We start from the raw sequence: 13,429 nt of genomic DNA, 5'->3' as shown, positions 1-13,429 counted from the left end.
GGTGGAAGAGCTGAGGGGAGTGGGAGTTGAAGAAATCACTTTTAATAAGTTAATTGATGCAGCAGAGGATAACACAGGGAGAGGCACGGTGATCAGATTTATTAAAGAAACTGGTTTATGGGATAGACTGTAAGTGAGAAAAGTGAGAGTAACAGAAGGGGGCGGTAATGCAACTATTTGGATGCCAACCGCCATAAAACCCCACGAAGAAGAAGAAGAAGATTGATTGGACAGCTCAACCAGGATACGTTTTAAACGACTGCTGCAGCACACTTTAAGAGATATAGGTTGTAAATTGTGTGTGACTGAGGCCATTTGGTCTTGTTATGTGTAGCGATAGCTGACTGAGGCCATGTGGTCTTGCTGAAGAATATGGCTCTTGTGGTTTGTATGAGGTGAAGTTCTCTTTTGAGTGGGAAGTGAACACTGAATTTAAAGTTGTTTTGACTTCATTTCACAAGTAGACCTATTTTGCTCTTTCCAGGGTGCTTTTGCTGTCACATTTGGCATGTGGAACATTTGGACAACATGCAAAAAGTGGTAAGTAGTCCTGTGTTAGCCGCAAGCAAAATGGATGCTATCAATGCTATTTGCACCTAGTTGTGACGGGCCATTTAGTGAAACAGAAAAGTCCTATCTGATTGTATTAACCAGTGAGTGGTTTTCAGCCATGACTGCCTGTGGTAAAGACAGACTGACTTTCCCACTTATGTCTTTGTACCCCCAGTATTTTATGTTTCAGTACAATCACCTTATGCATTACAAATGATGGACAAACTCAGTTGAAATATATATTTATTAAGTCATTGCTCAACCAAACTTACTCCCTGTTTTTGGGTCAGTAGCACAGAGTATAGCTAGACTGTTGTGTTGTTTTAAACACGACCTCAGTGAAAGGTTCGGCTTTAAACTTAGGCTTGATTAGAGGTCTGTAAGTTTTTTTGTTTCCTTTTTCGTGAACTACCTTTCTTGTGAAACCCTATTTGGAAGAATGATTTTTGAACATTATTTTTGAACAGCTTGCAAAAGAAGAATAAAAGTACATTTTCTAAATCTCTGGAGTGTCATTTCTGTTCACCTAGCCCTCATCCAAACGGACTCATTTACACTGCCCAAAATAATCATATTTGAACTGGGGACCCCCAAAATGATATTTGAACTGGCTACTCCCCCACCCTGATATTGCAATTGGAATGTAGGATTTGTGTCATTCAACTTAGTTTGACTCGGTTATTGTGAAATGGCAGATGATGCAGATCTACAAGCTCTCGATGCGAGGCATTGTGAGCTTGTAATGTAGATTGTCTATTTTCAAAAGGATTGTCTTTCTTATACAATTTAGCCACTGTTTTATACTGTAGGGTAGTTTATTGATTATCTTTCTTTTTTTGAGGTATTAAATGTCTTAAGTCCTATTTATGATATGCACATGGCTGCCATCCTGCCAGCAAGGTGCTACCTAGGTGCAACTTCCCATAGACAGCCCATTCATCCAAACAGAACAGTCCTATCTGTCTTAAATAACGTCAAACTCACCTACATTGCATGGCTGTACGGAAAGCTTGAATTAACCTCTTTCTATCTGCAATGTGTTTGTTAATAAAAATCCACTGTAGACATGTTATGAGCTACTCCCTGTCAAGAAATTCCTTTCAGATTTTTTTTCTAAGTGCATGTGTACCACCTATTTAGTTTGCACATAATGCAGGAGGCAGCAGGAGGTTGCTTCCAAACTCTGACACTTGAAAAATAATCATCTGCAAGGAATTTCTTGACAGGAAGTAGCTCATAACATGTCTATGGTAGATTTTCATGAAACAAACACTTTGCACATAGTAAGACGACAATTCAAGCTTTCCGTACAGCTGCAATGTTGGTGAGTTTGATGTTTTAATACAATTAAATGGGGCTTTTCTGTTTGGATGAAATGGCTGTCTATGGGAAGTCGCACCTCGGTAGCACCTTGCTGGCAAGATGGCAGCCGTGTGCATATCATCAGTCACTTCACTGTCATCTGAGGATGCCCCCCCCCCCCCCCCCCTGCAAATCATGTGGGGGGTCCTGACCCACAGGTTGAGATTCTTGAGAACCACTGTATTAAACTACGATATTTCCAAATTGCACCTGTACAGACAGACAGCTTGGGTTATCGTCTTTATCTCTGTCAATTCTTTGCAAAATGGTTATGAGCAACCTTCTGTCAACAAACTCTGTGCAGTTATTTTTGGACTTTTCAATGTCTTGTTTGAATTTGGAAGCACTTGTAAATCAATCAACATCCTCTGTTGCACCACCTGAAATTGCACAAATGCAGGAGGCAGCAGGATGTTCAGTAGGTCTAATTGAAAACGAGTGATTCCAAACTCTAACACAGGAAAAGAATACAAAAATAATCCCTGCAGAGTTTATTGACGGAAAGTTATGTAACATAATGATGGTGGATGTTTATGAAACTAAGACTTGACAAGAGACAAAGAGGATAAGCCAAGCTGTCCGTACAGTTGTGATGTTGGGGATTGTCATTTAATACAATCAGATAGGACTTTTCTGTTTGATGACTGGGCTGTCAATGGAGGACATGGATGGCATCTAAATTTCTTGCGGCTAGTCGTGTAATGTGTGTATGGTAAATGGTCATGATTAACAGTAACCCATAATCGATGTACATGACTGAACCATTAACTCTCCACAGCACTCAACTACAAAGCTCGTGGACCAAGTAGCCTTACACCTTACTTCACGTCACCTGGTGTTGTTCACAGCCAGTACCAAAAGCAGTCTTCAGCCCCTAATGAAGCTTTTCGTGCTTCCTTGTTCAAGAGTCATGGAAGTTCTCCCAATAGGCCTAGTAACAATCCTAGCAATCAGCCAGAGAAGGCTCGTTTCCAGCTTACAGATGCGGAACCTGTTTACCAGACCAAGAAAGGTATGTGGGATGTTATTAACACTCCTGAAGGCCAGCAAACCAGCAATCAACCAGAGCAGTCACCCTCCTCTACTTCCTTGAACAATGTCCCTACCAGTTCTGAAAGCTTTATTAGTAACAATCCTAGCTATCAGCAAGAGAAGCCTCGTTTCAAGCTTACAGATGCGAAACCTGTTTACCAGACCAAGAAAGGTATGTGGGATGTTATTAACACTCCTGAAGGCCAGCAAACCAGCAATCAACCAGAGCAGTCACCCTCCTCTACTTCCTGTAAGTTTTTTGTTTCCTTTTTCGTGAACTACCTTTCTTGTGAAACCCTATTTGGAAGAATGATTTTTGAACATTATTTTTTTAAGAAGAATAAAAGTACATTTTCTGTTCACCTAGCCCTCATCCAAACGGACTCATTTACACTGCCCAAAATAATCATATTTGAACTGGGGACCCCCAAAATGATATTTGAACTGGCTACTCCCCCACCCTGATATTGCAATTGGAATGTAGGATTTGTGTCATTCAACTTAGTTTGACTCTGTTATTGTGAAATAGCAGATGATGCAGATCTACAAGCTCTCGATGCGAGGCATTGTGAGCTTGTAATGTAGATTGTCTATTTTCAAAAGGACTGTCTTTCTTATACAATTTAGCCACTGTTTTATAGGGTAGTTTATTGATTATCTTTCTTTTTTTGAGGTATTAAATGTCTTAAGTCCTATTTATGATATGCACATGGCTGCCATCCTGCCAGCAAGGTGCTACCTAGGTGCAACTTCCCATAGACAGCCCATTCATCCAAACAGAACAGTCCTATCTGTCTTAAATAACGTCAAACTCACCTACATTGCATGGCTGTACGGAAAGCTTGAATTATCCTCTTTCTATCTGCAATGTGTTTGTTAATAAAAATCCACTGTAGACATGTTATGAGCTACTCCCTGTCAAGACATTCCTTTCAGATTTTTTTTCTTAAGTGCTCGTTGACTATCACTCAACAGCCCATGTGTACCACCTATTTAGTTTGCACATAGTTTAGCGGCAGCGGTGGCCGAACGGATTGCAGAGCGGTCTTGATACCAGAAGGTCGCCAGTTCGAATCAGCGGTCCGACACGCTAAAATTACCACCGCTGAAGTGCCCTTGAACAAGGCATTGAACCACTACGATGAAATGTTCTATGAGCAGGGCCTGGCTGGAAACAAGTTCTTGAGCTTAGCTCAGATACCCTGGGTAAATATAGTAATCATATCATTTCATTTCATATAATGCAGGAGGCAGCAGGAGGTTGCTTCCAAACTCTGACACTTGAAAAATAATCATCTGCAAGGAATTTCTTGACAGGAAGTAGCTCATAACATGTCTATGGTGGCTTTTTATGAAACAAACACTTTGCACATAGTAAGACGACAATTCAAGCTTTCCGTACAGCTGCAATGTTGGTGAGTTTGATGTTATTTAATACAATTAAATGGGGCTTTTCTGTTTGGATGAAATGTCTGTCTATGGGAAGTCGCACCTCGGTAGCACCTTGCTGGCAAGATGGCAGCCGTGTGCATATCATCAGTCACTTCACTGTCATCTGAGGATGCCCCCCCCCCCCCTGCAAATCATGTGGGGGGTCCTGACCCACAGGTTGAGATTCTTGAGAACCACTGTATTAAACTACGATATTTCCAAATTGCACCTGTACAGACAGACAGCTTGGGTTATCGTCTTTATCTCTGTCAATTCTTTGCAAAATGGTTATGAGCAACCTTCTGTCAACAAACTCTGTGCAGTTATTTTTGGACTTTTCAATGTCTTGTTTGAATTTGGAAGCACTTGTAAATCAATCAACATCCTCTGTTGCACCAACTGAAATTGCACAAATGCAGGAGGCAGCAGGATGTTCAGTAGGTCTAATTGAAAACGAGTGATTCCAAACTCTAACACAGGAAAAGAATAAAAAAAATAATGATGGTGGATGTTTATGAAACTAAGACTTGACAAGAGACAAAGAGGATAAGCCAAGCTGTCCGTACAGTTGTGATGTTGGGGATTGTCATTTAATACAATCAGATAGGACTTTTCTGTTTGATGACTGGGCTGTCAATGGAGGACATGGATGGCATCTAAATTTCTTGCGGCTAGTCGTGTAATGTGTGTATGGTAAATGGTCATGATTAACAGTAACCCATAATCGATGTACATGACTGAACCATTAACTCTCCACAGCACTCAACTACAAAGCTCGTGGACCAAGTAGCCTTACACCTTACTTCACGTCACCTGGTGTTGTTCACAGCCAGTACCAAAAGCAGTCTTCAGCCCCTAATGAAGCTTTTCGTGCTTCCTTGTTCAAGAGTCATGGAAGTTCTCCCAATAGGCCTAGTAACAATCCTAGCAATCAGCCAGAGAAGGCTCGTTTCCAGCTTACAGATGCAGAACCTGTTTACCAGACCAAGAAAGGTATGTGGGATGTTATTAACACTCCTGAAGGCCAGCAAACCAGCAATCAACCAGAGCAGTCACCCTCCTCTACTTCCTTGAACAATGTCCCTACCAGTTCTGAAAGTTTTATTAGTAACAATCCTAGCTATCAGCAAGAGAAGCCTCGTTTCAAGCTTACAGATGCGAAACCTGTTTACCAGACCAAGAAAGGTATGTGGGATGTTATTAACACTCCTGAAGGCCAGCAAACCAGCAATCAACCAGAGCAGTCACCCTCCTCTACTTCCTTGAACAATGTCCCTACCAGTTCTGAAAGTTTTATTAGTAACAATCCTAGCTATCAGCAAGAGAAGCCTCGTTTCAAGCTTACAGATGCGAAACCTGTTTACCAGACCAAGAAAGGTATGTGGGATGTTATTAACTCACCTGGTGTTGTTCACAGCCAGTACCAAAAGCAGTCTTCAGCCCCTAATGAAGCTTTTGGTGCTTCCTTGTTCGAGAGTCATGGAAGTTCTCCCAATAGGCCTAGTAACAATCCTAGCAATCAGCCAGAGAAGGCTCGTTTCCAGCTTACAGATGCGGAACCTGTTTACCAGACCAAGAAAGGTATGTGGGATGTTATTAACACTCCTGAAGGCCAGCAAACCAGCAATCAACCAGAGCAGTCACCCTCCTCTACTTCCTTGAACAATGTCCCTACCAGTTCTGAAAGTTTTATTAGTAACAATCCTAGCTATCAGCAAGAGAAACCTCGTTTCAAGCTTGCCTCAGGCACTCCCTTATACAGTTCTGAAAGTTTTATTAGTAACAATCCTAGCTATCAGCAAGAGAAGCCTCGTTTCAAGCTTACAGATGCGAAACCTGTTTACCAGACCAAGAAAGGTATGTGGGATGTTATTAACACTCCTGAAGGCCAGCAAACCAGCAATCAACCAGAGCAGTCACCCTCCTCTACTTCCTTGAACAATGTCCCTACCAGTTCTGAAAGTTTTATTAGTAACAATCCTAGCTATCAGCAAGAGAAGCCTCGTTTCAAGCTTACAGATGCGAAACCTGTTTACCAGACCAAGAAAGGTATGTGGGATGTTATTAACACTCCTGAAGGCCAGCAAACCAGCAATCAACCAGAGCAGTCACCCTCCTCTACTTCCTTGAACAATGTCCCTACCAGTTCTGAAAGTTTTATTAGTAACAATCCTAGCTATCAGCAAGAGAAGCCTCGTTTCAAGCTTGCCTCAGGCACTCCCTTATACAGTTCTGAAAGTTTTATTAGTAACAATCCTAGCTATCAGCAAGAGAAGCCTCGTTTCAAGCTTACAGATGCGAAACCTGTTTACCAGACCAAGAAAGGTATGTGGGATGTTATTAACACTCCTGAAGGCCAGCAAACCAGCAATCAACCAGAGCAGTCACCCTCCTCTACTTCCTTGAACAATGTCCCTACCAGTTCTGAAAGTTTTATTAGTAACAATCCTAGCTATCAGCAAGAGAAGCCTCGTTTCAAGCTTACAGATGCGAAACCTGTTTACCAGACCAAGAAAGGTATGTGGGATGTTATTAACACTCCTGAAGGCCAGCAAACCAGCAATCAACCAGAGCAGTCACCCTCCTCTACTTCCTTGAACAATGTCCCTACCAGTTCTGAAAGTTTTATTAGTAACAATCCTAGCTATCAGCAAGAGAAGCCTCGTTTCAAGCTTGCCTCAGGCACTCCCTTATACAGTTCTGAAAGTTTTATTAGTAACAATCCTAGCTATCAGCAAGAGAAGCCTCGTTTCAAGCTTACAGATGCGAAACCTGTTTACCAGACCAAGAAAGGTATGTGGGATGTTATTAACACTCCTGAAGGCCAGCAAACCAGCAATCAACCAGAGCAGTCACCCTCCTCTACTTCCTTGAACAATGTCCCTACCAGTTCTGAAAGTTTTATTAGTAACAATCCTAGCTATCAGCAAGAGAAGCCTCGTTTCAAGCTTACAGATGCGAAACCTGTTTACCAGACCAAGAAAGGTATGTGGGACGTTATTGACACTCCTGAAAGCCAGCAAACCAGCAATCAACCAGAGCAGCTATCCCTCTCTACTTCCTTGAACAGTGTCCCTACAAGTTCTGGAAGTTTTATATCTGTGAACCCTGGTACTGTTTCTTATTCTAGTCTGGGAGGTGGAGATGTGTCTGGTAAAAGTCCTAACCGCCAGCAACAGCAGGGTACTGATACAAGGAATGTTTATGAGAGCAAGAAAGGCATGTGGGATATTGCCTCACAACATGAAGGGGGTGGTTCTAGCAACCTGAAGCCCATTTCGTCAGTTGGAACTTACCAATCCATGCCTCAGGCACTCCCTTATACTGACAAACCACAGCTACTTCAACGGCCTGCCAGTGCCTACCAGTCCGAACCAGAGCGCCCTCGGAGGCCTTACCAGTCCAATCCACAGCCCCTAAGGCCTTACGAGTCCACACCACCACCACCTCAGAGGCTACCTCTGGCACCTGCTTACCAGTCGCAGCCACCCCAGAAACCTGCTTACCAGTCACAGCAGCCACCTCAGAGGCCTGCTTACCAGTCACAGCAGCCACCTCAGAGGCCTGCTTACCAGTCACAGCAGCCACCCCAGAGGCCTGCTTACCAGTCCCAACCACTGGCCGCTCCTTGGCCTCAATGGCCTGCATACCGGCCCCAACCACAGCAGCCCGCCCAGAGGCCTGTATACCCGTCCCAACCACAGCAGCCCGCCCAGAGGCCTTTATACCCGTTGCAGGAGCCACACCACCCACCCCAGAGGCCTGCTCACCAGTCACAGCAGCCACCCCAGAGGCCTGCTTACCAGTCCCAACCACTGGCCGCTCCTTGGCCTCAATGGCCTGCATACCCGCCCCAACCACAGCAGCCCGCCCAGAGGCCTTTATACCCGTCCCAACCACAGCAGCCTGCATTCCCGTCCCAACCACAGCAGCCTGTATACCCACCCCAACCACAGCAGCCCGCCCCAAGGCCTGTATTCCTGTCCCAACCACAGCAGCCCGCCCCAAGGCCTGTATTCCTGTCCCAACCACAGCAGCCCGCCCCAAGGCCTGTATACCCACCCCAACCACAGAAGCCCGCCCAGAGGCCTGTATACTCACCCCTGCCCCAATCACAGTGGCCCATATACCGGCTCCCCAAACCACAGCAGCCCGCCCAGAGTCCTGTATACTCATCCCAACTGCAGAGTCCTGTATACTCATCCCAACTGCAGAGTCCTGTATACTCATCCCAACTGCAGAGTCCTGTATACTCATCCCAACCGCAGAGTCCTGTATACTCATCCCAACCGCAGAGTCCTGTAGATCAGTCACAATCACAGAGGCCTCTATACCATCCCCAACCACAGCAGCCTGCCCAGAGGACTGTATACCAGACTGGTCAGAAGCCAAGTGACCACAGGCCCCAGTCTAGCTATGACTCAAATCCTGCACAATGGCAAAGTAAAAGCGGTCAAAAGCAGACGCATGACCCTTCAAAATGGCAGCCAGCTACTGCTTTCTTCAATTGGCAGCCTAGCTCCCAACCAGAACCATCCTACAAACAAGAGCCTTACGCTGCTTCTGTCGACTTTCCACGATTAATAAGGTATGTTAAGATAATTAAATCATGGTCTTCATCATAAATTCTTAATTTAACCCATTTTGACCTGAGATCAGATTCTAAAAATGTCTTCTACATCCTGGCAGTTTTCTGAAAAGGCTATGTTTCTATGTCAGTGGTTCTTCGATTTTTCAAAAATGGCAGACCTACAAGCTTGTGAGCTTGTAGATCTGCTATTTTTCAATAGCTAAAGCATAACATTATGCTAACACCAAAAGGGGTTCCCGCCCCAAAATGGGTTAACAATGTTTTGTTCTTTATAGGCACGGAGTGAAGATGAGGTGAAGATGTGCCCAAAAACTGGACTGGGTACAGTGTCTGCAGAGTAACTACACAATTGGCAAAGTAATTTTACTTCCCTTTTCTGCTCTTTACCCATATCTTTTTTTTTTTTTTTTTTTTTTTTTTTTTTTTTTTTGTAGCACGTACAAAATATTTCACCCACTTTTGTTAAATCAGTAAATTTGTGATGTGGCAAAGTTTAGCAGTGGAAGATCTGTATGTGCAAACATTCAAAGACATTGTTGAACAGTGGTTGAAGTGGTCTAACTGAAACCTCAGTGGTAAAGTATTGGTATTTGACCACTTAAACCCCATTTATGCCTTGTGTACAACAGGTTCGTTCTTTGTAGATCTATATTCAAAACGTTCTCATCTATGACATGCCGCAAAATAAAATGGTTTTAAAGGAATATGAACTGCATCGGTTGATGGTTCTTATCTCTCCACAGATTCTTCAACCTGCGTTTACCTGGAACAGTGTCTGTTGTAGAAGTGTTTTAATAAAACTGCATGGAAGAAACTGTTTGTGGTTCTGGAGTTTTTAAGCTATTTTCTGGAGTTGTACTTTTATCTTCCCCTGAAATGATCTTTACTTATATTAATCCTGCGTGTGTGTGTGTGTGTGTGTCTCAAAATCCTTAAATCTAAGTTTTCTCTCTCTCCTGATTGGATAAAATTGGTATCCTCATCTGAAAATGCATTTTCGGTTTAAGCGCAGGAGAGACATGTTTCTGAACAAATTATACGTATGAGAATATAGTGTGTATATATATTTTTTCTTTGTCCAAGGGTTTTTCTAAAATCTTAACCGAAGACAAAAAAGACAATCTTATGGATGTGTAGTTAAAAGCTAAAGTACAATACAGTATAATACTCAAAAGAACATGAGTCAGACAGTACTTTCAGTCATTCAATCCTTGCCACTACAAAATATGGTCGCAAAGGTATTATATTTCACTGAATTAGACAAACTTTTCCACAGCGGCTGCGGTGGAGGGCGATTGTGCGCGCCTCGGCGATGGACAGCGGCTGGACGGCGGGGAGGGTGCCCCGGCCCGTGTGCGTTCATCGGCGGTCTGCGGTCCAAGGGAGGCGATGGCCACTTCGTTGACTCTTCTCGGCGCGTCTCGACTCGACAGGAGGCGAGGCGTGAGGCGGCTGATCTACAAGCTCGCAACGCGGCACATCACAAGTTTCCGCCTCACAGAGGCCTACAGGCTCCTGTGATGACACTGATTCACTTTCTCGTTTTTTTTAGTCATGTTGTATTGTCATGACTGAAAGGGAGGAGGTGATGTAAAGTGAATTCAGATTAGAATGAAAGTTTTCGGACAAAGGGCAACTCGACAACAGAGCGGCCTACGCCATGCGGTGCATAAGTGTACTGCATCACAAAGCTCGTTTGACCCGTGTGCGCTGACTGATGAACATCGAAGGTGAGACGAGAAGAAGAGAAACGTTACAGAAGATTCTATTATATCAGATGGATATCGTTCCATTTGATTCCAAATGTATGTTTACGTTTGTCTAGTTCAACATATAATGGGCATGTATGTTGATTTTATGTGTCAGGTATTTAATTAGATAAGTTGGCTTAATGGGGATGAATATGCCTAAGGGAGATTTGGATCTGAATAGAAATATTTACCGGAGTAAAATTAGTTAGATGTTTCTTTGTCAGGCGAAAGACAGTGCTCCTGTCGTACGCATAAGTGTTAATCGTCCTAATTGTGCATAAAGTACTTATTTTTGTTCGAATAAATTTGTGAATGGGAAAAGTCAACGAAAGTATTTCTGCTATGACATGTGGGGAAAACTCTAAAGTTATATAAATTACTCTAGGATTTTAACGTTAGTAGGTAATAGTAGCATGCACGAGATCTGGAAAAACATACAGGGCCCCGGCCCGAGGGCGTTAATCGCGGGGTGTAGGGTTTATGGTCGCCGCAGTGCTGTTATTTGTACGAGCCTTGGGAAATCTAGAGTGTTGAAATAATTATAGATGATTTCTGCATGTCCTAAAAAGAGGAGTTAACTAAACAAAAATGAATCATTTTATGGATGACTATGGTAAAATGTATCCTTGACATTAACTGATGCTAAGAGCATCAGATGTAAAGTTTGAAGAACCGTAACACACTTTGTATTCAATAATTGGGTGCTTTGGAGTGAAGCAAAAGGGGTTGGATTCAGCGACGGTGTATTGTGTTTAAGTGTCAGATATATGTTTACGGGTTATCATTTATGCCAATGATCATGTTTTGAGTTATGTAAAGGTTAAAGGTGAAGTTGATTACAGTACAGAGAGTGTGTAAGAGAGATTCTTACTGATAATACTGTAATGGAATGAGAACACTGGTAACAAGTTATGTGATTTGAATGCCTAGAAGTTTGTAAGCCATTTTTGAATTCTACTGTAATTGTTGATTTCTTTGTGTCATATTTTTTATGTTCCAGTCAGTGCCAAAGGGAGGACGAGGGTCAATTGTGTTTCCATATTCGTTTTTATGAGGCATGGTTGCCTCAAAGGGAGGTCTGATGTATCTGGAAACCACAATTAACACTAATATAGCTTAAACAACTGTTTAGTGTAGTATGACATTACATTGTCTTTCAGCAGTGCAAACGAGTCAGGACACAGAGGCTAGGAATTTCAGCTTGACCAACCATTTGGTACGGGGGTTGTATGCTAATAGATCAGCCTGCTGATAGCAGACCAGGACACCTACTGTTCTTCCTGGGCTTGTTTCCTGGTGACCATATATGGAGACAATTTGGACAATGTTGACCACTTTAGACTTCAGGGGGGTGGGGTAACCTGAGACCACCTTTGCATTTCCCTTTGTTGTCTCTGTCTTTCAGTTGTATAAATGTCTACTGTAAATGCTTGTAACAGTGAGTGTTAGTCCGGAGGCCGAGGGGCTGAGGGAAGGATCCATGGGGCTCCGGCCCCATGGCTGTCTGATTGCTGTATTGAACTCTGCAAATAAAATGGGACTCCGGAACAACTTTCATCTGCTTGCCTGAATGCCTGTGCTTCTTCATCCATCTATCTGTCTGCAGAACTTCTCCGTATTTTTGCCTGAGTATTTTCTAGTCTAAGTATTTAAGGTCTGATTATGCTCTATGGGGAGAGGAAAAGCACTCTCCCCTTTGTAGTTTATATTCATCACAGTCAAAGTGATCTGTTCCATATTATAGATCTATATCGTTTACTATATCTATCCATTCATTTATGGTGGAGGGATTCGGGAAGCAACCAGTGCAGTGTAAATACTTCTACATGTCGCAGATATCAGAATGCCATATAGGTATTCTTCAGATCTCCCTGTCCAGAAATGTACATATCCCAAAAATGTAGTAAACTCGAAGGACAAATTTGCACCAAATATTGTATTTATTCTCTGAAATTCTGCCCAGAAGGTTCTAATCACTGGACACCACCAGGAAATATGCCAATGGTTAGCCTCCAGAGATCCACACTGTCTCCAGCATGTCGCCTCCCCATCCGAAAAATGGGCCTTAGGCACTTCCACCCAAATTCCCTCCATACATCATACATGTGAATTTGTCAGAATATATTATTGACACTTATTTTAACCAAAATTGTTAACAATACCTTACCTTTAATCCCTGCCAAATTAACCATGTGTACATGAATTTATTTTTTGCAAGAAACTATTGTCTTTGTACTGGATGGGTTTTCTGAGGGGGTTCAAGGCCATAAAGAAAGGACTGTTTCCTAATGCAAGTCAATGAGTGCCGGGTGGACAAGCTTGGAACAAACCATCTCTTTGATTATATAGAGAATAAAGGAAGACATATCATATGCTTTTCTTCAATGTGCACACTAGAATTGTATTAATATCTCAAATGTATATAGCGCATTTCTAAGGACCGAGACACTTCACATCGTACGTTTTAGACTGTGCTGTCAAACCTTGAAACCTGATGAATCTGCCATAGTGAACACTGCCCAGTCAGAAATGTACTACTGTACTGTATCAAGTGTGTGTGTGTGTGTGTGTGTGTGTGTGTGTGTGTGTGTGTGTGTGTGTGTGTGTTGTGATTGGCATTGCTGTCATGTGATCTGTGGGGGATTAGCAGAGTCTATACCTTGCCTTGGGCTAAAGTCACAAGTTTAGAACTGGCATCTGGATTTTCTAG

At 42.9% G+C, this 13,429-nt stretch overlaps 1 protein-coding gene across 2 annotated transcripts; it reads left to right on the top strand.

The window, feature by feature from the left end:
• The first annotated feature begins 222 nt into the window (after nucleotides 1-222).
• On the top strand, nucleotides 223-9,782 carry LOC306930391 (uncharacterized protein). Of its 2 annotated transcripts, XM_079511334.1 has the most exons (7): nucleotides 223-395; nucleotides 485-540; nucleotides 2,693-3,196; nucleotides 5,137-5,754; nucleotides 5,959-8,965; nucleotides 9,244-9,325; nucleotides 9,712-9,782. In XM_079511334.1, exons 1-6 carry the CDS (start codon nucleotides 373-375, stop codon nucleotides 9,263-9,265), a joined length of 4,230 nt encoding a protein of 1,409 aa, XP_079367460.1. In that variant the 5' UTR covers nucleotides 223-372; the 3' UTR covers nucleotides 9,266-9,325; nucleotides 9,712-9,782. The 2 variants fall into 2 exon arrangements, with proteins under 2 accessions (XP_079367460.1, XP_079367459.1); XM_079511333.1 differs by having other exon boundaries at nucleotides 5,137-8,965.
• Nucleotides 9,783-13,429: the final 3,647 nt, after the last annotated feature.

This window comes from Electrona antarctica (assembly GCF_951216825.1).
Source record: "Electrona antarctica genome assembly, chromosome: 9".
Lineage (NCBI taxonomy): Eukaryota > Metazoa > Chordata > Actinopteri > Myctophiformes > Myctophidae > Electrona > Electrona antarctica.
Note: the sequence above shows the minus strand (reverse complement) of the source record. Positions and strands in the feature narration are given on the sequence as shown.